Source organism: Bos taurus, chromosome 7 (genome assembly GCF_002263795.3).
Source record: "Bos taurus isolate L1 Dominette 01449 registration number 42190680 breed Hereford chromosome 7, ARS-UCD2.0, whole genome shotgun sequence".
Lineage (NCBI taxonomy): Eukaryota > Metazoa > Chordata > Mammalia > Artiodactyla > Bovidae > Bos > Bos taurus.
The window spans coordinates 12,438,436-12,462,973 of record NC_037334.1 but is presented as its reverse complement, the minus strand read 5'-3'; the positions used below and the strand labels follow the sequence as shown (position 1 = coordinate 12,462,973).

Below are 24,538 nucleotides of genomic sequence, written 5' to 3'. Positions count from 1 at the left end.
TGGCGAAAAGCGCTGAACATGTTGTGCGGTGGACTTAATCACTGCGGCTTCCCTTGGGGCGGGGGGCGAGGGGAGACACGTCACTAGCCCCATTTCACGGATGAGGAAGGTGAGGCTCAGAAGAGGGGCGGTAAGCGGAGAAACCCAATACCTACTGATCGTCTCCTGTGTGTTGGCTTCTGTAAAACACATCATTTCAGGGGACCCTGCAGAAATCACTCAGGCTGTGAAATCAGATTTACTGCGTTTGAATCCCCGTAGTACCACATGCTCTTGACAAGTTGCTTAAACTCTCTGGGCTTCACCATCTTTACCTGTTAAAAAAGACTCCTAACTTCCAAGACAGAGCAAAGATTAAAGGGCAGAATGCCTTGAAAATGTGCAAAGTAGGCTCTCACATAGTAAACCCTCAGTAAGTTGTTCTTAACTCCCTCTGCTTGTATTTCCTCGTTGGCAAAATGGGCAAATTTTTTTTAAACGTTCGTTTTTGAGTTGTGATGAAAATTAAATGAGTTAAATGCTTAGAATGGAATCTGGCGTCGCATAAACGTCATACACATACTAAGTTCTACTGTTGTTTATTGGGCCTGAGTTTGAATCTAGCCCCCGTCTTCACTTCCTTGCTGTGTGATCTTGAGCACGTTTCTTCACCTCTATGTGCCTCTTTTTTTTTTTTTTCTATAGCGTGTGTGTGTTGATAAAATAATTCCTACCTAAAGATATTACCGTGAAGTTTAAACGAGATAATCCCATAAAGAACCTATAAAACAGTGCCTGGCCCAATAAACAGCAGGCATTACTCTTTGCTTTTTTCCAGGAAACTAAAGTTCCGAAAGATAGAGCCACTTGCTTAAGATCGCGGGACTAAAAAGTGGCGAGATCGGGACTCGAACTCTCCAGCATAGCTTAGGTTGCGACCGTGATTCCGAGGGGTAGAGGGAGGAGACTGAGGAGGGACGAAGGGCCGCACTCGGCGCTCGGCTGGCCTAGCCTCGGGGGCGGGAACCGGGGGCGGTACACGGGCGGGGCCACGGCCGCTTCTCCCCGGCCTGGCTGCCGCGGCGGCGCGCCTAGCGCTCGCTCGGCGCTCGGCTGGGGCGGCCTGGCCCACAATGAATGGCCGCCGCGGCTACCGCTGCTGCTGAGGCGGAGGCCGCGGAGGCCGCGGAGGCGGAGGCCGAGGCCCCGGCGCAGGGGGGCGCGCCCCGGGCCCAGGCCCGGCCTCAGCTGCCGCTGCGGAGCCCGCCGGGAGCCCCCGGAGCGCGGCCACGGCGCAGGTGAGGCGGCCTGCCCCAGGCCCGGTTCCGGCCTCCTTCTAGCCAGGGCGGCCCGAGGGCATCCGAGGTCCGGCTAAGGGCTGAGAGGGGAGGACATGGGGGCCTCCTCCGACAGGAGAGGAACCTGGCCAGTAATCTACACTGTGGCCGGGCCGGCGAGTGCGGGGAGTCCCGGCCCCCGCCGAGCGGCCTTGAGCGTTCAGCTCCGGGCCGGGCCGCGGAGCTTGGGGGCGTCGGGATCTGGCCCAGAGCTCCTCCTCTCATTCCCCGCGAGAGGGGCGCGAGGCCATGCCGGGGCAGGTGCCGGGGGGCCCGGGAAGTTGGAGGGAGGCTGGTGGAGGAAAAGTGAGGAGGCGCCGGGGGAGACCGGAGGGGGAGGGGGAGGCGGAGTCAGGCTTCGGGCCGGCGGAATGGGGGAGGAGGAGAGAGCGGCGTGGCCGGAGGGAAACGGCCCTGAGGCGGGGGAGGGGGGCGGGGAGGGGCCCGGGCTTGCAGGTACCGTCGGGGCGCTGGAGGAGGTGGGTCAGGTTACAAGCTTGGGGGCGGCTGAGGAGAAGCCCAGGAAGTGGGGCAGGGTGGGTGTGGGCGGAGTTAGTTCGAGTGGGGGCGGTTAGGAGATCCCTCGGACGTTTGCGGGGGTCACTTGGGGTTAGGATTCGAAGAGAGGGGTTGCAGGTGGCGAGAGCCAGATACAGGGGCGATCAGGTAGGTTGAGGAACTTCGGTAGGAGCTTTGCGAGTGGGAGGGGGAGGCAAGCTTTTGGACTAAGTAGGCTGGAGGGGGTGTGGGAGCAGGTCCGGAGAAACTTGTATGATCAAAAGACACGTGCCAAGGTGCGCCCCCCTCTTTTCTTGGCCAGGTGTTAGCTTGGGGCCAAACCTGAGGGGTTTCTTCTTCCTCACACCTCATCCCTGCCAGGTTCTGGGCCCCTACCTACCCTTTGGGCAAGCCTCTGTGGGCTGCTCCAAGAGGCTTGGTGGCCAGGTGGGTGTTTGTGTGGACAGCTTGGGAAATAGTTTGGAACACCTAGCTCCGGCATCTTGTCTACCACCCTCTGGCCCACCCCCACCCCAGATATATGCAGGGAGGTAGACACACACACACACACACACACACACACCCTGTTACCTGAGTAGTTTAGGGTCCTGAGATTCTATGTGCACTTTTTGTGACCAGACCTTTGAGGCCGAAGCCTAGAGGTTGGGACCTCCCAGCATTTCAGGCACCAGCTCTCTGCAGGTGAGTTACTGGAAGGTGAGCTTATAAAGCTCTGTTCATTGTGTCTTGGAGGCTCTGGTGAGGTGAATGCGGGTCACCAAGAAGGGGCTCAAATCAGGTACCCAGACCTTTGGTGCTACCCGTCCCAGCGCTTGGCCTCTAGGGTGCATCTCCTGGGCCAAGCCCTGTGCTGAGCTTGCTGGTTAGATGAGCTCATTGATGGCTCACCATCACCACCAAATCGGCTTAGATCTTCTCCGTGGTACAGGGTGGGAAACTGAGGCTCCACATGGAGCCCAGCTAGACATCAATGGGCTGGGATTGATTGACCCTCAGCCCCAACCCTCGGTCCCCTGGAGCTGGCCTTTGAGGGGCGTGACGGGACGAGGTCACACTATTTTGGATTCCCTGGTGGTATTTCCCTGTCCAGGACTTTTCTCTTACCCATCCCGAGGGATGGGTCCGTACCCTTGTGGACCGAGTTTTCCTGGTGTCCCAGGGAACCAGATCAGTGGAAGCTTCTCTCTCAGAGGCTAGGTCATCCCCTACCCCCGTTCTCCTAATGGGAGCCGGAGGTCAGGGATCACAGAGCTGTGGGCTGGCAGAAGGAGGTGGTTATAAGGATGGAGCCTGGCTGGATTGTCTTTTCCTCACTTTGGTCCCCAGTCAGACCACCCCTACTTTTTGTTCCTTCTCTCAGGGAGTCTAACTGCAAGGCTATTACCGATGGGTCCTGGGAACGCTGACTTGAGATCCTCAGCACGTGAGGCAGGAACCACAAACGGCTGGGTTGAGTGGTATCAGGCAGATCTAGGTTTAATGATCACCTCCCTTCCCCCGATCTCCCCAGAGTTCCTAGAACTGCCCCCACCTGGGCTGGGCCCTCCTCCCCGCTTTGGCTGGCCTCCTGGTTCTGGGAGGGGTAGAAACTGGGCCAGCAGCCCCACGTAATGAAGCCTTCTCCCTGCCTGGTTGGGCTGAGGCTGGCTGCAGACTGGGGCCTCAGCAGGGCTCTAGGCTGGGTACTGAAGGGTTGGAGGGGGGGGCTGCCCCCAGTCACAGAGCTAGCTGGAAGCGGGGCAGAGACTGGAAGGAGCAGGCCACGGCGCATGGATGGCCAAGAAGGGAGCAGTGAGTCCGTGTGCCTAGAGCTGGAGAAAGCACTCTTCATAATTACTTCGCCAGAGGAGAGCCACAATAGCCTGGCGGGTGAGAGCCACAAAGTAAAGGGACCCTGGGGACAGTTTGATGTCGCATGGGTGCCAACTCCCTGCTGGGGCCCAGGGAATGGCTCTCGGCAACTTCTAGTGAAGGTGATCGACCCCAGACAAATGATCAAGAGTGTTTCTGATAGCCCTATGTTCAGGAATATAGTAAAATGGAGTGAAGTGATGGTGTTGGGGTGGGGGGCAAAGCATTAGATTCAGGGGGTCAGTGAAGGCTTTCAGGTGAGCTGAGCTCTGAATAATAAGTCAGCCTGCTGGGGGCAGGGTGGGTGGGGGTTGTGGGGAGCTGGGGCAGGGAGGGGTGGATGTTCTAGGCAGACAGGACAGCACATTGAAAGCCTTCATAAAGCATGTGCCAGGCTCCGGCTCAGAGCCCTAAACATCTTATCTTCATGAGGAAAAGAAGTGAAGGGAGAGCAACCCTGGTGTGGAGGTGGAGACCCTTAGTGCCATTCCCAGAAAAGAAGCACCTGATCTTGGGGTCTCCTGGATCCCCGCCTCACCCCCAGAGGCAAAGTCCAGACCCCTTGGCCTGCATCCAAAGCCTTTTAAAATGTGCCCCAGTGGATTCTTGAGCCGGGCTGTGAGATGAGTTTTGGTCAGTCTGGCAGGCCCTGTCGTGGAGGTCAGCCTGAAGTCACGGGGTTTGGAGAGGCTTTCAGGTTGGTCTAGCAAGGTCTGACCTGGCTCCTCAATGTCACCGCCAGAGCCTTTGTTGGAGGACGGCCTGCCAGGTTCTGGTGGGGCTTGCAACATTTGAGGCGACAGTGAGCTGGCCTCGAAGACAGAGGTGGTGTTTGTACCGGCCTCAGCTCCTTCTCTTAGGTCCTCCCCGCCTCTCATCACTCCCATCCCTTTCCTGGGTGCCAAGCTGCTCTGAGCACTTTTACCCACTTTTAACTCACTTTGGCCTTTGCCTAGCATGAGCATGTGGGCCCGCCTCCCTGCCTCTGCTCCTGGGTCCCCTTGGCCAAGAGTGTCATCCATCTGTCTCCCCAGGAGAGCTCTCAGCCACAGAAGCCGTGAGGTGGGACTGACTGGGTGGCTGTCACTTTGTGTGCAATGTCTGGTGGTGGTCATTGCCCCTGTCTCCTCTGGACAGACAGGGTGCAAAGGTCCCAGCATCCTTAGAGACCCTGAGCGGGGTGTGTGTGCTCATTCGTGTCTGACTTTGCGACCCCATGGACTGTAGCCCGCCATCCCTCTTGCCTGGGATTTCTCAGGCAAGAATACTGGAGTGGGTTGCCCTTTCCTCCTCCAGGGGATCTTCCCAACCCAGGGGTTGAACCTGTGTCTCCTGCATTGGCAGGAAGCAGATTTCTTTACCACTGCACCACCTGTGAGGACTGTGACTGAATTAAGCGGAAGGTGGGTAAAGGTGGGTATACATGCTGTAGTGGAGAGTCAGATTCGACCATTAGCACCACCTTGCTTAGCCCGGAGAGCCTGAGCAAAGGTCGTGACCTCACCTGCCATCTCAGTTTCTGCATCTGATAAGTGGGAACAAGCAGGCATTCCCGCACTGCAGGGGTTCTTAATCAGAGGTGATTCTGCCCTGCCCAGGGGACACTTAGAAGATCGTCTCATGACATTTTTGGTTGTCACAGCTGAGGCTGGGGAGTAGAGACTGGCAGTGCTCCTCATAGAATGTACGGGGCAGCCACCACCACAGACTGATCTGGGCCCCACGGCAGCAGGGCTGGGGGTGGTCTCCTTGCTGCCTGGTTATCATGAGAGTTACATGAGAGGCTACTGTCTGGGATGCGATCTCATGATGCTGGGAAGGCAGTGGGGGAGCCCTCAGTAAATACCCGTGACTGATGAAATGGCCTAAGGTTCTGGGGGCTGGTGAGCAGTAGAAGATGCCTCCTCTGCTGTCAGGGAGTTTGCAGTCCTGTGAGGGGTCACGGGGACAGAAGGGGACATCACTAATAACAGCAGCTGGACACCGGCTGCAAATCTCCCTGCATTACTCTAAGGTGGTTTAAGCCTTAAAACAACCTTATGAGGTGGCTGCTCCTTTTATAGTTGGGAAAGACTGACATGGGGCTAGAGGGAGGGATAATGTTTTCTAGGCGTTAAGAGGAAGGGAAACATAATTCTAAACTGGAAACTTTGTAAGGGATATTTGATCCTAGAAAAACAAGATTCTAATTCTTCTACCCTGCCAAGGCCCTGCAGGGTCTCCAAGCACCTCTCAGCAGCCCCACCCCAGTAACCACCCGAATCCATTGTGCTAGCCGCCCAATGTGACCTCAGGACCTTTGCAGCTGCTGCCCCGCCCGCTGCCCTCCGGGTCTGAAGGCACGCTGGGGAGCGTGAGGTAACTCGGAAAGGTGGGCTTGTGGCCCTGGTGGGAGGCGGGTGGGGCCTGGCTGGGTTCTCCTAGGAGCTGCTGCAGGCACGGGGAGGCCAGATTGCCGAGTCCTGCAAGAGGAGAGCGGAGGAGGGAGGCAGGAGAGGCAGCAGGCTAGACTGCTCATTCCCGGAGGTGGCAGTGAGAGGAGGAAGCACAGAGAATAGCTGGGGGAGGCAGGGTGGAGGAAGAAGCCTCCTGAGGGCGAGCGGGAAGCGGCACCCGGAACCCTTGGGTGGGGGCTCCACGTGGGCCACAGACCCCAGCTCTGGAGCTCCCCACTGGGCTTGTCGTCTTGGCTCCAGCTTCTCAGTCTGCCCAGTCAAGAAATGGGTCTAGCTGTGGTGGCCACCTGCCCCCAGGGAGCGGCAGCATCAGGTGGAGGACAGGGAAGCCCAGGCCAGCCTTGAACTGGAGCCATGGGGCCTGGGTGCCATCCTGGGCCTCCCTTGTCCTCTAAATGGCAAGAGGACTCGTTTCTTCCTCAGAAACTGGCGAGAGGAGTAACAGCCTCACCAGGTGCTGGTGCACAGTAGGGGCAATGTCCAGGCCACCTAGGGTTGCTCATCCTGTTCCCTGCTGTGGAGTTAATGGGAGCTTTTCAGGGGAAAAGAATAGGAATTAAATGTGAATGTCCATGAAAAAGGCCTGTGTGGTTGACTGCCTGGTTCTTCACTAGGTGGTGTTTGCCTAAGCTGCCTCTCAGAGGGTCCCCTGGCTTTGGGCCAAGAATGCACCCCCAAGCAGCCCGGGGCTGTGTGGCTTTCCTGCACCCCACCCGCCAGCCGTCACTCTGACTTCATGCTGAGCTGAGTGAAGGATTCTGGAGGTTTCCAAGGGATCGTCAGTCCTTACACTTGGGCTTGGCAGTTTCCCTTAATGGGCTTCCATGTCCACGGGCAGCTCACCGCTTCCCTGGAAGGTCAGCTGAAAGAGACAGTGCCTGGTGAAACAGTCCCAGCCTCTGGGGACTTCAGAGCGCCCTCCTCAAAAAGCTGGCACTTTCCACCCCCAGGAATTGCACTGCCACACAAGCACTTCCATTTCAAGCCTGCAGCACCCCAGCGGGATCTGGTGGTGGGGCAGCTGGAGCCATCAGTGGGAATCCCAAGTTTGCTGAGCCCTGGGTGGGACTCTGGCTGCAGGTCAGCTACCTGGCGGGGCTGCCAGAGGACATCACCACCCCCACCCACCCCCGTCGGCCCCAGCGGCCTCCACCGCAGTGTGGGTGGCACCCCTGCCCGGCCTCAGAGACCTTTTCTAGTCCTGCTCTCTTTTAGTCATAACGCAACTAAAAGAGGAGTCTGGTTGAAAGCAGGGCTTCCTAGGTGGCACTGGTGGTAAAGAATCTTTCTGCCAAGGCAGGAGACAGACATCGGTTAGATCCCTGGGTCAGGAAGATCCCCTGGAGGAGGGCATGGCAACCCACTCCAGTATTCTTGCCTGTATCTCTTGTCCTGGAGAATCCCATGGACAGAGCCTACAGTTCAATGAGGTCGAAAAGAGTCAGACACAACTGAAGTGACTTAGCACGCGTGCCAGTTGGAAGTAACAGAAGTAATTCTTCATTCATTCTATGAGCAACGATCGTGCCCCCGCTGTGTGCTTGCCTGGTTATTGGGGTAGGTGGGCAGATGCCCTGCCCTGGTGGAACTGACACAGAGACAGGAACTTGTCAGAGATGGTGAGAAGCGCCAAGAAGGGAAACTCAAGCAGGAGAAGCGGCCGGAGGAATCCGGGGTTGGGAAAGGCTCTGACTTCCGAAATTTGACACAGGTGATCAGGAGAGTTTGAAGGGCCGTGACCATCTTGGGTCCTGCGTTTTAGGTCAGAGTGGGTGAACCTTACCATGCAGGGGCCCCGTACACATCACAGGGGCCCAGGTGGTGAGACTGCTTTTGAAGGAGTCAGGGGTGTGAATCTGGGGTTTGTTTTTTTTTGGCTGTGCTGGGTCTTTGTGGTTGCACAAGGGCTTTCTCTAGTTGCCGTGTGAGGGCTGCTCATCGTGATGTCTTCCCTTGTTATGGAGCACAGGCTCTAGTGCGCTCGAGCTTAGTAGCCCTGGGGCGTGTGGAATCTTCCCAGACCGGGGATCAAACCCGTGTTCCCTGCACTAGTAGGTGGATTCTTCTTTTTTTTAAACACTAAGTCTCTTACGACCCCATGGACTGTAGCCCACCAGGCTCCTCTGTCCATGGGATTCTCCAGGCAAGAATACTGGAGTGGGTTGCCATTTCCTTCTTGGAGTAGGTGGGTTGTTAACCACTGGACCCCTAGGGAAGTCCGATCTGGGAGTCTTGACCCAAGCAAGGAGGGCTGGAGCCCACGTACACTGTGACCCACGCAGGCTTGAGGCGGCGAGAGCTCTACCGAGGACGCATTGTGTTGGCATCTGGGGTACATGTCAGTCTCCTGTCCATGGCGGGAGGTCCAGGCGAGTGGCCCCATGAGGGAGCTCTGGGGTGAATAGATGCTGGTCTGCTTGGATGCCATGACAAGATACCATATAGACTGGCTGACTTGACAGCCATTTATTTTCTCATAGTTATGGAGGCTGGAAGTCTTAAGAGGCCAGCGCAGTCAGGTTCTGGTTGGGATCTATCTAGTGTGTTCACATGGCCCTTCCTCAGTGTGTGCTTGGAGACAGAGAAATCTCTCGACCTCCTCTTCTAAGAACAGAGTTCTGTTGGATGAGGGCCCCAATTTTTTTGACCTCATTTAATCTTAATGACCTTCAAATAGGACCCTGTCTCCAAATACAGCCACACTGGAGATTAGGACTTCAGCTTATGAATTGGGGTGGGGGACATCGGTTCGATCCCTGGGTCGGGAAGATCCCCTGGAGGAGGGCACAGCAACCCATGCCAGTGTTCTTGCCTGGAGAATCCCATAGATGGAGGAGCCTGGCGGGCTACAGTCCATGGGGTCGCAAAGAGGCGGACACGACTGAAACAGCTTAGCATGCATGCACACACAACTTAGTTCACAGCAGAGCCCAGAGTCCACTTTCTGGAAGGATCATGCCTGCCTCTTCCTCAAGGCTCTGCATGCCTTCCTTGTGCCTTGAGGGCCACCCTCCCAGCCTGCCACTGCCCGTTAGATCATCCCACGTCTACCCCCTGGTGTTTGGCTCTGGGGCTGCATGGGGTTCATGAGGCCTGGAGATGCCAGCCTGAATATCAGGTTGGCTTTTGCCCTCAGGAGCCCCCTCCTTGTGTGTCTGTTCCCGCCCGTTATCTTGAGGATATTCGCACTCCCAAGCTAAGTGCTCCCCACAAAGCCACCTGCACCAGTTCTCACTGCGGGGACAGGCCCTGAAGTCCAGCACCTTGGGACCCATGCAGACCCATGAAGTGGGGCACCGCTCACCTTCACTGCGGGGTGCTCTGAGCACATTGGGACATGCGTGCAGCCTTGTCCAGCACACCGAGTGCAGTTAGGAGTGGAATGCCCTTCGTAGCCCCAAAAGCATCCACATCCATATCTCTACAGCCTCAGCCCTCTACCCTCCTCACCCAAGCTCCCCCCTTTCCCCCGATGCCAGGAGTCAGTCACCTATTCCCTTGGTGCTCTCTCTGCAGTGCTTTTAAAATTTATTTACTTACTAATGATGTGGCTGTGCTGGGTCTTCATTGCTGCATGAGTGTTTTTCTCTAGTTGCACCAGGTGGGGCTACTCTCTACTGTGCACAGGCTACTCATTGCGATGGCTTCTCTTGTTGCAGAGCACAGGCTCTAGGGCACACAGACTTCAGTAGTTGTGATGCACGGGCTTAGTTGCTCCTTGGCATGTGGGATCTTCCCAGACCAGGGATCAAACCCGTGTCTCCTGCATTGCAAGACAGATTCTTAACCGTTGGACCACCAGGGAAGTCCCCTGATGGCCTTTTTGTTTTTCGTGGTAGTGACATTGATTTTGATGAGGAAAGGTGAAAAGAGTATGTGCAAGGGCCCTGGGGCAGCAACTAGCCAGCGCCCCATCAGCTGTTCGTCTCTCACTCCCACCTTAGCTCATGCACCTTTCAGGGTTTTGTTCGTTAAGTCTGTCTTAAGCTGCCTCTGGGTTGAGCACTGGGGATGCAGTGCAGACTTGGGCCCTCTCCGGATTCATTGAGAAAGGGCTCCGTGGAGGAAGAGAAGGAGCCATGTGCCCATAGGCTCAGGGCTGTACTTTGGGGCCAGCGTGAGTCCTGGCTCCAGAACTGACTTGCTTCTGGGACCAGGAACTCCGTATCTGTGCTTCTTCATTTGGAAATGAACCCTGATAAGGCCAACCTGATTCTGCACACTCAAACCTGTACACACTGAGCTGCTCCATTTGGGAGACCCTGAGGGTGACACTGGCCCTGCCCTCCCAGCACCCAGGCTACCAGAGCAGTCGACATGTGACTGCATGAGCGCCCTGAATCCTCTTAGCAGCCTATGGGGCTGATTTCACACCCCTAGCTCTTGGCTGGGGAAGCTTAAGACCGTTCCTTCCCCAGGGCCTTTGCACACTTTTCTACTGTTGCTTCTCACCAGCCTGACTCTGCTCAGGCCTCTCTTCTCTCCCCTACTTGCCCTTTCAGGACCACCGCCCTCCACACCAATAGAATGGCAGGGGATTCACCGTTACCAGTGGGGTGGGAGGGGGTCATGATTGCCCCCAGAGTATCAGCTGTGCCGTCCTCGCCTGATCAGTTTTTCCTCCTGGATTGGAACATGCACTGATGGAATAGACTGTGATGCAGAAGTTTATACATTTGAGAGGTGCCAGAGCCCCCCCCCCCCGGTGGTACCTTCTGGGTCAGGATTGGGGTGGGCTCCTCGAGCAGGGTCTTATTAGGCAGTTCCTTAAATTCACATTTCTTTCTCCACCCACCCCCTAAAGCCCTTTAGATGTTTGCAGTGTGATTTCATACACTTTATTTTTAAATATTCACTTTGGTAAGTAGTACATACACCAGGTTCAAAATTTAGAAAGGACTGTGCCCACTCCAGTATTCTTGCCTGGAGAATTCCCATGGACAGAGGAGTCTGGCGGGCTACAGTCACATAGAGCTGGACACGACTTAGCGACTAAACAACAAAATAGAGACTGTACGTGGCAAGTCTCATCCTCAGTTCTGCACAGGGGACATTAGTCTTAAAATTTCTTTGTTCATTAAACAGCGTCAGATGCACATACCAAGCAGTTGACTCGTTTTTAAAGTGTGCTGGTTCAGAGCTTTTCGGTACCTTCATAGTTGTGCATATGTCACCACAATCACTGGACGTTTCTTGCGAGGACAACAAGAAACCCCGTTCCTGTTTGCTTACGCTTCCCCAGTCCTCAGCCCCTACCCTCACCCACTGCCCAGCCCCAGGCAACCACAACTCTGCTTTCTGTCCCTATGGATTTGCCCATTCTGGACATTTCGTATTTGTGGTGTATGAAATACGTATAACGCGTGGTCTTCTTGTCTGGCTTCCTGCATTTAGCATATTTTGGGGTATCCTAGTTGTAGCGTGTATCAGTTGTTTGCTCCTTTTTATGACTGAGCAGTGTTCCACTGTGGGTGGATCACATTTTGTTTATCTATTTGCCTTTGAGGTTATTGGCTCCACCTTTTGCCTGTTGTGAACAGTGCTGCTCTAAACATTCACATGGGACTTCCCAGGCTCTTTACTTAGCAGTGAAGAACCCACCTGCCAATGCAGGAGACATGGGTTTGATCCCTGGATCAGGAAGATCCCCTGGAGAAGGAAATGGCAACCCACTCCAGTGTTCTTGCCTGGGAAACCCCCTGGATAAAGGAGCCTGGCGGGCTGCAGTCCATGGGGAAGCAAGAGAGTCAGAAGTGACCGAGTGACTAAACAACAACAAACATTCTCTGCCTTAACTGCTGGTGGATGTTATGTTTTCACTTCTCAAGTACACTTCCCAGAGGTGGGATTGCTGTGTCATCCGGTAACTTCAGCTTTAACCATTTGAAGAGCGGTTTTCTACAGCAACTGCATGACTTCACATTCCCAGCAGCAATATAGGAGGGTCCCGAGTCATTTCTCATCTTCCCTGAGAGTATTTATCTTTTTTATGCTAGCCAGCCTGTGTGTTATTTGCTCAGTTGTGACTGAGTCTTTGCAACCCCATGGACTGTAGCCCACCAGGCTCCTCTGTCCTTGGATTCTCTAGCCAGCCTGGTGGGTGTGAAATGGTGTCTCACGGTGGTTTGGATTTGCATTGCCCTGGTGACTGTTAATGTTCTCGTGCAGTTTCAGGGTTTCTTGAGTGGTCATTCAGTCATTCAACAAATGGTGGTTCTGGGTCACGTGCTCAGCCCTGCGAAGGCAGTGTGAAAAATCAGATGACTCTGCCTTCTTGGTGTTTGTATGCCAGTTACCTGTGTGTGTAGTCCTAGTGCTGGTTAGTGCTCATGGGGTGCTCGACGTGTTATCTCATTTAATGCTGAAGCACAGATGCGTAAGAATGCCTTTGCCCTCCTTTGTTTGTTTTTTAACACTTATTTGCCTGCACCAGGTCTTAGTTGGGGCATGCAGAATCTTTATTATTAATAATTTTTATTGTAGTAGCATGCAGGATCTTTAGTTGAGGTATGGGGACTCTTAGTTGTGGCATGTCGGATCTAGTTCCCTGACTAGGGGGTCGAAACTGGGTCCCCTGCATTGGGAATATGGAGTCCTAGCCACTGGACCACCCAGGGAGTCCCTGCCCTTCTTTGTGCAGAAAGAAGCCCAGCATGGGCCACCCCAACTTAGCTGACTAGACAGCCTGTCACAAAGGCCAGGCCATGCTGGGACAGGAGTGGGCGGCCCCTGTGATTCTTACAGTCCTGGCAGATTCCACCACGTGGCTGCTGTCCACACTCCTGCCTGTATCCCGGCATCGGGCTGGGTCGACCACCTGACCCCGCCCCCCATCTCTCCCTGTCGCCCGCGCAGCTGCTGCCGCCATGGCCCAGACCCTGCAGATGGAGATCCCGAACTTTGGCAACAGCATCCTGGAGTGCCTCAACGAGCAGCGGCTGCAGGGCCTGTACTGTGACGTCTCGGTAGTGGTCAAGGGCCACGCCTTCAAGGCCCACAGGGCCGTGCTGGCCGCCAGCAGCTCCTACTTCCGGGACCTGTTCAACAGCAGCCGGAGCGCCGTGGTGGAGCTGCCGGCAGCCGTGCAGCCCCAGTCCTTCCAGCAGATCCTCAGCTTCTGCTACACGGGCCGCCTGAGCATGAACATGGGTGACCAGTTCCTGCTCATGTACACGGCCGGCTTTCTGCAGATCCAGGAGATCATGGAGAAGGGGACCGAATTCTTCCTCAAGGTGAGCTCCCCCAGCTGCGACTCCCAGGGCCTGCACTCTGAGGAAGCCCCCTCGTCCGAGCCCCAGAGCCCCGTGGCGCAGACGTCAAGCTGGCCGGCCTGTGGCACTCCGCTGCCCCTGGTGTCGCGCGTCAAGACGGAGCAGCAGGAGTCGGACTCTGTGCAGTGCACGCCCGTGGCCAAGCGGCTGTGGGACAGCGGCCAGAAGGAGGCTGGGGGCAGCGGCGGGAGCAACGGCAGCCGCAAAATGGCCAAGTTCTCCACGCCAGACCTGGCTGTCAACCGGCCGGCCCAGCAGGCCCCCGTGGTGGCGGCGGCACAGCCCACCGGGGTGGCGGCGGGGGCGGGGGCCGGTCCGCCGACTGGGGGTGCGGCGGCAGCGGCGGCAGCAGCAGGCGGTGTGGTGAGTGGGCCCAGCACATCAGAGCGGACCAGCCCCGGCACCTCAAGCGCCTACACCAGCGACAGCCCCGGCTCCTACCACAACGAGGAGGACGAGGAGGAGGACGCGGGCGAGGAGGGCACGGACGAGCAGTACCGGCAGATCTGCAACATGTACACCATGTACAGCATGATGAACGTCGGCCAGACTGGTGAGGTGCCCCCGCAGCCCCCAGCCTGGCCCCACTGCCCTCCCCACCACTTCCACCCCCGACCCCAGCACACCTCTCTCCCCCCCGCACAGCTGAGAAGGTGGAGGCCCTCCCTGAGCAGGTGGCCCCCGAGTCTCGGAATCGCATCCGAGTGCGGCAGGACCTCGCATCTCTCCCCGCCGAGCTCATCAACCAGATTGGCAACCGCTGCCACCCCAAGCTCTACGATGAGGGTGACCCCTCAGAGAAGCTGGAGCTGGTGACAGGTGGGCTGGCCTTACCTCCTCCCTGAGCTCCCCCTGCCCCCTCATTTGGGTTGGGTCCTGGGGCCCCTGATGCCCCTTCATAATGATACAAATCAAAGGCTGGCCTGTAGGTTTCCACCCCAGAGGCGGGTATAAGCATTGGCTGGCATTTTCAGCCACATTGGCATAGATCAGTGATTTCGTGGGGGTGGTTCCAGGGTTGACCAACACAGCGGTTAAGAATTTGGCCCCAGGACTCAAGGTGCCAGGGTTCCATGCTCTCTGCCTGTTCTTCTATGACACTGGTGGCTGGGTGGGCACCTGGGTGCCCCGTGGATGGTGGTGCCACAGTCTCTCTCCTTTCCTGAGTGTCGAGAAGGCAGCTCTGGGTTGAGTTATCAAGGGGGGTCTTGGTCGGCCCTGGACGAGTAGGGAATGTGGCAGTTTGGGCCCTGGCTATCCTCTCGCCCCCCCTCCCCCTCCAGGCACCAACGTGTACATCACGAGGGCGCAGCTCATGAACTGCCACGTCAGCGCGGGCACCCGGCACAAGGTCCTGCTGCGGCGCCTCCTGGCCTCCTTCTTTGACCGGTGAGGCCCCCACCAGAGCCCCCAGGGTTGGAGGGCTCACCACCAGCGGGGGCCTGACTCCCCTCCCCTGTGCCCTCACCAGGAACACGCTGGCCAACAGCTGTGGCACCGGCATCCGCTCTTCCAGTAACAACCCCAGCCGCAAACCGCTGGACAGTCGCGTACTCCACGCCGTCAAGTGTGAGTGCCTGCCATTCTGGAGTCAGGGTTGGGGGCCCAGGACAGGCGGGCAGGGGGTCCTTTTCTCTGGTGTTGGCCCTGATGGATCAGTAGGTAGGCTTTGATGTTAAGAAGGATTCTGAAGTTCAGTCTAGGCTTCTTGGGAAGAGGGCTGTGATTGGTTAGAGATTTCTTGATGGGGAGGACACTGAAGGAAAGCCACAGAGCCGACAGGAGAGGGTCTCCAACGTAGGCTGGTCGTGGAGTGATAGATCTCCCCGCAGGCCTCAGCCAGTTGTCAAGAGGGAAGTCTAGTGGAAATCCCGGTTTCTAAATTCTGGCAAATGACGCCTAGTTTTCAAGAGCACCCAGGTGTCCCGCATCAGCTCCACATAGCCCACACACATGGCCCAGCTGGGTCCAGCCTGGGCCACTGATGTAGTGTAGCATGCTGTCTGCAAGGTCTCGGGCTCCCCAAGTGGCTCAGTGGTCAAGAATCTGCCTGGCAAGCAGGAAACGCAGGTTCAATCCCTGGGTTGGGCAGAGCCCTTAGAGAAGGAAATGGCAACCCACTCCAGTATTCTTGCCTGGAGAATCCCAGGGACAGAGGAGCCTGGTGGGCTACAGTCCGTGGCGTCACAAAGAGTCAGACACGACTGAGCAGCTAAACAACAGCAGCAACCATCTGCAAGGCCTCAGTCCCCTCAGCTCTGAGGGGGTGGGCAGAGGTGCCCTGAGGTGGGGAGGATGCCAGCTCCGCGGCAGCTGAGGGCCTGTTGGGAGGGGAGCTTACCCAGGGTGGCTCATTCCACCTGCAGACTACTGCCAGAACTTCGCCCCCAACTTCAAGGAGAGCGAGATGAACGCCATTGCGGCCGACATGTGCACCAACGCCCGCCGCGTTGTGCGCAAGAGCTGGATCCCCAAGGTCAAGCCGCTCATGGCCGAGGGCGACGCCTACACCACCTTCATCAGCTACACGGGCAAGATAGAGCCGGACATGATGGGTGTGGAGCACGGCTTCGAGACGGCCAGCCACGATGGCGAGGCCGGCCCCTCGGCCGAGGAGGCCCTCCAGTAACCCCCACCAGACCCTCCCGCGGGGCCGTCACACTCCCCCTCCTGTCACACCCACCCGCCATCTTGGTCACGAGCTACTACTGTCTGTCCCTCCCCAGGACCCGCGGGGGGTGCTGCATGCTCCCGGCTCCTCTGCCTCCCCTGTCCCATCCCCTGACCCCAAGCCGATCGGGGATCCGGGCTGGGAGAGGATGGCAGGTGGTGCGAGGTCTGCGTGGCCTTCTCTAGCACACACTCATGCACAGTCGGGGGGCTCTTGCTCCCCGTCTCCTAACCCCTAGTGACTCTCTCCCCACTCACCAGGCCAGGCACAGGGAGGGGCCAGCCTGGCGGAGCTTGGGAAGACCCCCTTCCCACGCCCTGGGCCACCAAGCGGGAGCATTCCTCAGGCTCCGCCCCCCCACTGCAGCCCCTCGGGACTTGCAGGGGCCCCCGGGTTCTCAGGACCCCTCCCACCACCACCTCCCAGTGCTTCCACGTTTCCAAAAGCGCCTTCCTGTTTCCCTCGTCTGTCCCTGCACCTGGGGGCTGGGGTAGGCGAGGCCATGAGGACTGCCCATTTTACAGCTGAGGAAACTGAGGCTCAGAGAAACTGACCGACCCAAGGTGGTGGGCGGTGGCAGGCCCAGCGCCCTTCTCTTCCCCTCCCTGTGCTCAGCCTCTCTTGCCATCAGCAGTCCCCTGGGGCCTGAGAGGGGCAGGTCCTGAGTGAGGGGGGCCTTTGGGGGCAGACCGTGGGTCTCTGAGGACAGGAGGAGAGGTTTCCGGGGCGTGCAGAAGCGTGTGGGTGTGCATGTGTGTGTGTGCGCGCGTGCGTGTGTAGAAGTTTTGCTCTTAAACAAATGAAGACATAAGAGGCAGTAGGACCAGGGGTGGAACCCAGGGGAGCCGGCTAGGGGGAGGGGGCTGCTGCCTTTCCCTCCCTTCCTCACCCCTACCCCGCCCCCACGGCAGGGCTCCCAGCCCCCACCCCCTGTACATACTTTTTAAAACATTTTTTTAGCTAATGAAATACTGAAGTATAAGATTCCTTTTATTTTTCAAACCAATGGGACTGGGTCTGATGTCCCCTTTGGTCCCCGGAGCTGTGGAGCTGTGGAAGGCAGGACGGGGTGGGGGCCAGGGGGCAGGCTGAATGTGCTGCGCATGTGTGTGGAGTGTGGGTGCGCGTTTCCAAGGTGGGGCCCCCCCAAGCCCCACTCTGCCTGGGTTCCTTGGGTCCGGCCAGCTCCCACTCACCCCTCAATGCCTCCCCCATGGGGCTCCATTGCAAGGGTGTCCCAGGTTTTTGAGTTCTACATGTAAACTCAGAGGGTTCTTTTTTTTTCTTTAACTCTACTCCCCTTCCCCCATACACACACCCACTGGGTGTCATTTCTTTGCAATTTCACATTTTTGTCTCGAGCCCTTGTTCTCATGCCTCTGTCTTCTCCCCAGTCTGACTCGCCCATTGCTCCCAGCAGCCTCTCCCCAAAGGCAAGGGGACTACAGGAGGCGGTGGGCCCACTGGACCCTTGAAACCTGACTTGGAGGCCTCCCCCCCCAACCCCAGGAGCCCCCACCAGCCTGTGGGGCCGGGGTGGGGGGTCCTTCCTGACATCTGCTTGTTGCAGGGGTGGGGGGATCGGTCCAGCTGGGGTCCTGGGACTCTGCTTTCCTGGCCTCAGCTGGCTCAAGTGTGTAGGGGGGTCAACACCCCCAACTAAAGCACAAGCACCTTAGTCACATCTATCCTGCCCCCCCCACCCCAATCCTGGTCTCAGCACCCACCCCAGCATAGATCCCAAAGCACAATATCCTGGTCACTTGGCAAGCTGCCGGGCCGACCAAGGCCGAGAGGTGGGCTGGGGCTCCAGCCAGACCCCACAAAGAAGCCGGAGTCCCCAGGCGCTCCCCTCCTTCCAGGCCTTAGTGGGGGCCAGCTCTCTGGGACTGGGGTCTTCTCCCTCCCCACCCCCTTGTCCTGGGCAGGCCTCTGTCCAGCCCCTCCTCACCTTTATTCTTGAGCCCCTGCAGCACTGGGCTGGGTAGCAGAGCCCTCTTGTTTCAGGGACCCCAGGAGGCGCCCCCCTGGCGGTCTGGGGAGGGGTGGGGAGTGGGGCTGGGCAGGGGTGCAGGGGAGGAAACTCCTCACCAGGAGAGCCAAAGACAGGGTTGTGCCTTACCCCGGGAGCCACCCCTGCGCCCTCCCGCCCTGCTTCCTGCTCCTGGGTGGCCTGCTGCTTTTCCTTCTTGCCTTCCCTGCCCCCTCCACCCGAGCCCACCCTGCCCTGCGCTGCGCTGCATGGACCCCCAAGCCCGGGCAGCCAGAAAGGAACATGGAGAACCACCGACCAACGCAAAAAAGACTGGGGGGGCCACCTTCCTTCCCGCTGCCGGCCGCCCACTCACCCTCGCCTCTTTCACGCAGGACAGTCTGTCTGCGTGGAGTGCCAACGCCCTCCCCGCCCTGGGCCGAGCCCCTCCCCACCCCCGGGCCCGTAAGTGAGATTGCACATTAACTACTGTAAGAAGAGGAGCCGCACTGGGAAATGTGAACCGTGAGAATATCAGTGATACTGATGAGGAGAATAAACTAAACGCCTTTGTAACAGCCCTGCTGCCAGCTGCTCACTGGGGGCATGGGGTGGTGGGTCCCACCCTCCGTCCACACCCCCATACCCCAGGGTGTCACACTGACAAACGCAGTGGGGGTAGGGGGCCCTCAGGATGGCCATGCCAAACATTATGCCTTAACGTCACTTGAGTTTAGTTGCTCAGTTGTGTCCAACCCTGAAACCCCATGAACTGTAACCCTCCAGGCTCCTCCATCCAAGGCATTTACAAATTGGCACTTCCCATGGGTGCTTGCCATCTACCTCTACAAGGCAGGAATACTGGAGTGGGGTGCCATTTCCTTCTTCAGTCAGCTTGAGGGGGACCCCATTTTAGATGGGGAAACAGCTTCAGACTCAGGCAGCCAATAGGTTACCCCAGGTTGTTGCCTCACAGGTGTAAGCCCTAAATCCTGCTCTGGGGTCCCCCAGGATCCCCTCCAAAGCTGAAAGGGCAGCAGCTCCATCAATTGATTACTGACACCCTCACCTGCTGCCCTCCCATGGTATTTGACACCCCCAGCCCCAGACACAAGTCCTGACCTGCATCCACACCCCTCACCCCATCCTGAACCAGTGCATTCAGAGGAACACTGGGGGACTTGCCTGGTGTCCCGAAGTGAAGACTGCTCCCAGTGCAGAGGGGCATAGGTTCTATGATCCCTGATCAAGGGGAACTAAGATCCCACATGCTGCACTGTGCAGCAAATTATATATATATATATATATATATATATATATATATAAAAGTCAGGATGGCTTTAAAGAGGATATGAATCTTCATATCCTGAGGATATGAACAGAAGAAAATTCTATCAACTGAAACAAAAGACAAAACATACCTTAGGAGCCTGTGGATTCAGAGATGTCTCAAGCAGTGAGGGAGAACTTGACTGATCTTAAGAGAATCCATCAAATCAAGATATCCATGCTGGGGACGTAGACAGAGAGGTTTCATCTCCGCCCAGCCCAGGTCCCACCACCCCATGAGGACTGGAGGGAGCCTCAGACTTCGATAGGGAAGATCACTGAGGGTGACAATTCACAGGGTCACTTGGGCATGTTTCAGTAAGGCCAGCCCCCTCTGGAGTCCTGAAGCCTCACTTCAGCCAACAGAAAGCAGGGTTTGGGGGAGCCAACAGCGTCACCAACAAAAATCCTGAGGTGATTCTGGTCCAAAGTCACCTCAAGGAACAGAAAGCCCTGTCTGAACATGTAAGCAATCCCAGCAAGGTGGTGTCAGACCCCCAGAAGCACGTCTCTTAAGCCCAGGAAGACTGAGAACCAAGTATAGAATGGATCGAGACAACCTGAACCATAACATCAGTGGTAGTGGTTTTGCACTAAAAACAACAATAAAAAAGGGAAAAACAAATCAACTATACTTCAATAAAATACATATATTAAGAAAAATAAAAATTAAAAAAAAGAGAGGGGGACTTCCCTGTTTCCCTGGTGGTCCAGTGGTTAAGACTCTGCACTTCCACTGCAGGGGGCCTGGGTTTGATCCCTAGTCGGGGAACTAAGATCCTGCAAGCTGCTTGGCACAGCCCCCGCCCCCCCCAAAAAAAGGGAATCTGTACGTATTTGGTTCTTCTTGACAAATCAGCCTTTGGGGCTGAATGGGATGACAGACAGCCTTGTAACACATAACACATAACAATGTGTCAAAGATACAAGGTGGTTCTGATGTCAGATTACATACTGCTCAGGATGGAAACATCCAGGACATTAAGTGAATATTCACTTACAAGTTTAGCCAGCTTACAGGGATCATTTCCGACTCGGGTAGGCTCTACAACAAAGTCCTTAAATCTACAAACGCCCCCTTGTAGCGGGCTTCCCAGGTAGCTCAGCAGTAAAGAATCTGCCTGCAATGCAGGAGACACAGGTTTGACCCCTGAGTCGGGAAGATCCCCTGGAGAATGAAATGGCAATGCAACCCACTCCAGTATTCTTGCCTGGGAAATCCCATGGACAGAGGAGCCTGAAGGGCTACAGTCCATGGAGTCGCAAACAGACACGACTGAGCACACGCTCACACCTTATTAGAACACTGCATCACAAAAGGATGGAAGTGACCTGGTGTACAAGAGAGCCTCGTGGTACTGAGAGGCCCCTCAGAAGTCATAGCTGAGCTCCCCAGCTAAAGGGATTCACCTACTGGCGACACAGAACAAGCAAAAGATGTTCAGGCTGAAGTTCAAAAACTCAAGGAAAAATCAGTGGTTGGATTTTTTTGATGGTAATAAAAGAAATCTGAGAAATACACCAGAATAGTCTTTTCTGCACTGAATGTCAACCGTTGAAATCCCTAACACACATGGGCACGCATGCACAGTTGGCCCCAGGGTGTGCAAGCAGGCGTCTTAGAACAGGAGTTCCCATTCAGGGGCAGCCACCAGTTCAGATCACCATATCGTATGATACAAACATATATAATAAAGGCTGGGATTTTATTTCCAAGTTGGCACATGTAGAAGGCACAGGGGCAAAGCAATGGCTTTGGGGAGTAGAGATGGGGAGGGGTGTGTCTGAGGTTCCCTTCCTCCACCACCCCCTAAGTGCACTTAAGACCAGACTGGTGGTAGGGGCTCCAGCCCGGGGCCCTGAGGGTCCTCTCTAGATGAGAGCCTTGGGACAGCTCCCCTGGCATGACCTCCCCATCCTCCCAGGGGGCAGGGCCCTGCCAGCTCCCCGCAGCTGGAGGGGCTGCCCCCTGGGGAGGACCGGAATCAGAGAGAGAAGAAGAGGACGAGGACCAGGAGAAGCACCCCCAGCAGCACCACAATGGCACACCACTGTCGGCGGTCTGGGGGCAAGAGGGTCAGAGTTCACAGAGGGGAGGCAGCACCCCTCCCCACTCTCCCACCCCAGGGGACTCACCACTGGTCATGTGGGATATTTTGGCCATCTTCCTAAGGACCCCATCCATCCGGGACTGGGTGTGGTCCATCTCCTGAGCAAAGGCGTCCAGCATACTGCCAAGACCAGGAAGGCATCAGCCCCTGGAGGCTCTGTGCACACCAGAGCAGCTGGCCATGGGCTCCTGGCCCACCCCCGGGGTCCCAGTCTCACATGCCCTGCTCGTCCAGCTCCTCCCCAACTCGGCCGGACATGTGTTTCAGAACTGAGATGCTCCCAGACACCATTTCCAGCTGTTGATCCTGCTGGTCCAGGATCAGCTGCAGGGTAGAAGGGTGGGAACCGAGGTTGGCAAGGAGCCCTGAGCTGTCCGCAGTCTCCTCCAGCCTGGGGCTGCCAGCTGCCTGCACGCACCTGCTGTGTGGCCTGCTGCTCTTCAATGTAGCGAGAGGTGGTCGAGACCACACTGGCATCCAGCAAGTCACTGGAGGACTTCAGGATGGCCGGCTTGCCTGTCAGCATCTGTAGGGACCCATACAGCAGGCTCAAGGAGGGTCGCCCACTCCCGGCAGAGACTGACAAGGTTTGTGGCAAATCTAGATGGTGCCTACTCAGGAAGGCAGTCTCAGGAGTAGAATGGCCTGGGTCCTCAGGGCCATTATTAACTAGCAAGGTGACCCCAAGGCCATACCACTTGACTTTCCTGTGCCTCAGTTTCCTCATCTGTAAAATGGGGAGGGCTATAAACCCTGTTTTCTGAGGATGGAACAAGGATTTAATAAATTAATCCTGGCATGTTTATAAACCTATAAACACAGGTATTTAAGAATCTGAACTTAAGGGACTTCCCTGGTGGTCCAGTGGTTAAGAATCTGCCTTCCAATGTGGGGGGCATGGGTTCCATCCCTGGTTGGAGAACTAAAATCCCACATGCCAGAGCTTCCTTGATGGCTCAGTGGTAGAGAATCCGCCTGCCAATGCAGGAGACATGAGTTCAATCTCTGGTCTGGGAAGATTCCCACATGCCACGGAGCAAGCAAGCCTATGTGCCACAACTACTGGGCCTGTGCTCTAGAGCCCTTGAACCTCGACTACTGAGCCCACATGTTGCAACTACTGAAGCCCTCAAGGTCTGGGCCCATCACAACCAGAGAGGAGTCACTGCAACTAGAGAAAAGCCTGTGCAGTGACAAAGACACAGCACAGTCAAAAACTAATTAATTAAAAAAGTATCCCACATGCAGTGGGGGAACTAAGACCTGATGCAGCCAAATAAATAAATACAAAGGATTTGAACATTAATCCCCAAAACAGCACACCTGGAAGGCACGTGGATCCTGCCATAGGACCCCAAGCTGCTGCAGGCTTCAGCCCCCCACCCTTCCAGACCCCATGTAGGTGTATTGAGTGAGGCTGCTGTTACACAACATGCAAAGAATGAACATCAACACAGAGGCAGCAGAGAGAGTGCGCAGAAAAGGCAGGAGTGGGTACACACACAGGGCAACTACACCCAAAAAAGGGAAATAGTGGATCTACCCAAGGCCGACAGGGATCCACTCAGGGGCCAAGTTCAGAGGTCAAGTGCCTACACAGATTAAAAAAAAAAAAAAAGCACAGGGGCTTTCCTGGTGGTCCAGTGGTTAAGGCTCCAAGCTCCCAATGCAGGGGCCACAAGCGCAAGGGTTCGACCCCTGGTTGGGCAAACTAAGATCCCAGGTGCTGCTGGGCACAGCCCAAAAAAAGGAGAAAAAAAAAAGGTAAACACATATCCTGGAAACAATAACAGAGAGCAAGAAAAGGAGACAGGCTGCCACACACACAGAAAACCTGTAGAGTATAGACCCACAGGAGATGGTAGAAGGGATTACACACACAGAGAGAAATCAGTTGGGCTCATCCAGAAAGAGCAGGCAGGTAGAGAGCATGGACACAACTGTGCATGAAGATGAGGACCCAAGCACAGGGACAGACGCACGGGTCCCCAGGAGACAGGCGAATGCACAGAGGGGCCAGGCGTGCACTCAGAGGACCACACTGAGACACGGGGGGTGAGGGCACTGGGTTGGAATGCCTTACCTCCCTGTTATTCCTCTCCATGAAGGCTATGGCTGCCGGGCTGACCATATGGTCCTTCATTTCCTACAGATAAGGACAGCATCAGAGAGTGAAAGACGCCCTAACCTTCCTCACCCCATCGGAAACTCTCTTCACCTGCACGGATTCCCGCATCCTTTGCACAAACACCTTTCTCTCCTGCAGGTCTCCGGCTGGAAGCTTGAACTTGCCGGGGTTGGCTTCCACTATGCGTATGCGGCGAGTCGAGTCAAGGCCAGAGCCCAACAGAACGTGCGCCCTGCTACGCCTCAAAGTCCTCAACACCTCTTAGGTGTGCAGCCTCCCCCAAATGTTGGCTCTCAGCGCCCCCTGCCCCTGCAATGGACTCTCCCATGCCACCCCCCTTTTCCCCCCCCCCCCCCCCCCAGGATATCAATGGTTTCCTCCAGGTCTTCGAGGTCCCACTCGATGCTGCGCAGGCCATTCCGCAGCTCGTTGGTCGTCCAGTCCAGCTCCTCGCGTCCGACCACCGCGCTCTCCTGCAGGAGCTCGCACCACCGTTGGTACAGCCCGCGGGCCGTGTTCACCGCCTTCTGCACCTCGCTGCGGGCAGGGGCACAGCGGGCGCGGCTGGCGGGGGCGGGGAGCAGGCGGTCCTTCCGCCCACCATTACGCCCCCAAACAGGTTGGGAGCTCAGGAGACCCTTATATCCCCCTGCGGACCCCTCCCACATGGCCACGGGGCGATCCCGACGGCGGTGCCCAGAATGCCTGACATGCACCGGCTGGCACGCGGGCACTGGTTGGCAAGGGGACACAATACCCCGTGTCCTCCCGCATCGCTGTCACTCACCCTCGGACTACAAAAAATGGATCTTCGAGAGACATATCACGCCCCCCACCCGCCCGAGGCCGAATCCCCTCCCTTCTCGGCCTCAGAAGCTAATTCCCTCCAAGAGGTGCGGGACGCACCGTCACCC

At 56.6% G+C, this 24,538-nt stretch overlaps 2 protein-coding genes and 1 non-coding gene across 10 annotated transcripts; 2 read left to right on the top strand and 1 right to left on the bottom strand.

The window, feature by feature from the left end:
* Nucleotides 1-1,109: 1,109 nt before the first annotated feature.
* NACC1 (nucleus accumbens associated 1) lies at nucleotides 1,110-18,637 on the top strand. Of its 2 annotated transcripts, XM_005208611.5 has the most exons (6): nucleotides 1,110-1,277; nucleotides 12,998-13,966; nucleotides 14,059-14,232; nucleotides 14,697-14,802; nucleotides 14,885-14,982; nucleotides 15,780-18,634. In XM_005208611.5, the coding sequence occupies exons 2-6, from the start codon at nucleotides 13,009-13,011 to the stop codon at nucleotides 16,040-16,042; spliced, it is 1,599 nt and encodes a 532-aa protein (XP_005208668.1). In that variant the 5' UTR covers nucleotides 1,110-1,277; nucleotides 12,998-13,008; the 3' UTR covers nucleotides 16,043-18,634. The 2 variants fall into 2 exon arrangements, with proteins under 2 accessions (XP_005208668.1, NP_001179541.1); NM_001192612.2 differs by lacking the exon at nucleotides 1,110-1,277 and having other exon boundaries at nucleotides 13,009-13,966; nucleotides 15,780-18,637.
* Nucleotides 14,981-24,538, bottom strand: STX10 (syntaxin 10). Of its 7 annotated transcripts, none has more exons than XM_010806691.4 (8): nucleotides 24,412-24,534; nucleotides 23,992-24,161; nucleotides 23,715-23,809; nucleotides 23,580-23,642; nucleotides 21,915-22,022; nucleotides 21,714-21,820; nucleotides 21,522-21,616; nucleotides 14,981-15,463 (listed from the first exon to the last, which is right to left on the bottom strand). In XM_010806691.4, exons 1-8 carry the CDS (start codon nucleotides 24,444-24,446, stop codon nucleotides 15,273-15,275), a joined length of 864 nt encoding a protein of 287 aa, XP_010804993.1. In that variant the 5' UTR covers nucleotides 24,447-24,534; the 3' UTR covers nucleotides 14,981-15,272. The 7 variants fall into 7 exon arrangements, 6 of the variants coding, with proteins under 6 accessions (XP_010804993.1, XP_010804992.1, XP_005208671.1 ...); XR_807615.4 differs by adding an exon at nucleotides 19,478-19,566 and having other exon boundaries at nucleotides 15,391-15,463; nucleotides 23,992-24,534; NM_001193077.1 differs by lacking the exon at nucleotides 14,981-15,463 and adding an exon at nucleotides 21,072-21,447 and having other exon boundaries at nucleotides 24,412-24,538.
* Nucleotides 20,085-20,157, top strand: TRNAG-UCC (transfer RNA glycine (anticodon UCC)). Its single transcript has one exon. It is a non-coding gene; the product is annotated as a tRNA-Gly (tRNA).

Coding starts and splice junctions, on each gene's coding strand:
- NACC1 (NM_001192612.2), top strand. CDS start 13,009: ATGGCCCAGACCCTGCAGATGGAGATCCCGAACTTTGGCAACAGCATC. Junction 13,967..14,058: donor GATGAACGTCGGCCAGACTG/GTGAGGTGCCCC, acceptor CCCCCCGCACAG/CTGAGAAGGTGGAGGCCCTC. Junction 14,983..15,779: donor CGTACTCCACGCCGTCAAGT/GTGAGTGCCTGC, acceptor TTCCACCTGCAG/ACTACTGCCAGAACTTCGCC.
- STX10 (XM_010806690.4), bottom strand. CDS start 24,292: ATGTGGGAGGGGTCCGCAGGGGGATATAAGGGTCTCCTGAGCTCCCAA. Junction 22,023..23,579: donor TGGAGAGGAATAACAGGGAG/GTAAGGCATTCC, acceptor GGGTCCCTACAG/ATGCTGACAGGCAAGCCGGC. Junction 21,617..21,713: donor GAGCTGGACGAGCAGGGCAT/GTGAGACTGGGA, acceptor TGGTCTTGGCAG/TATGCTGGACGCCTTTGCTC.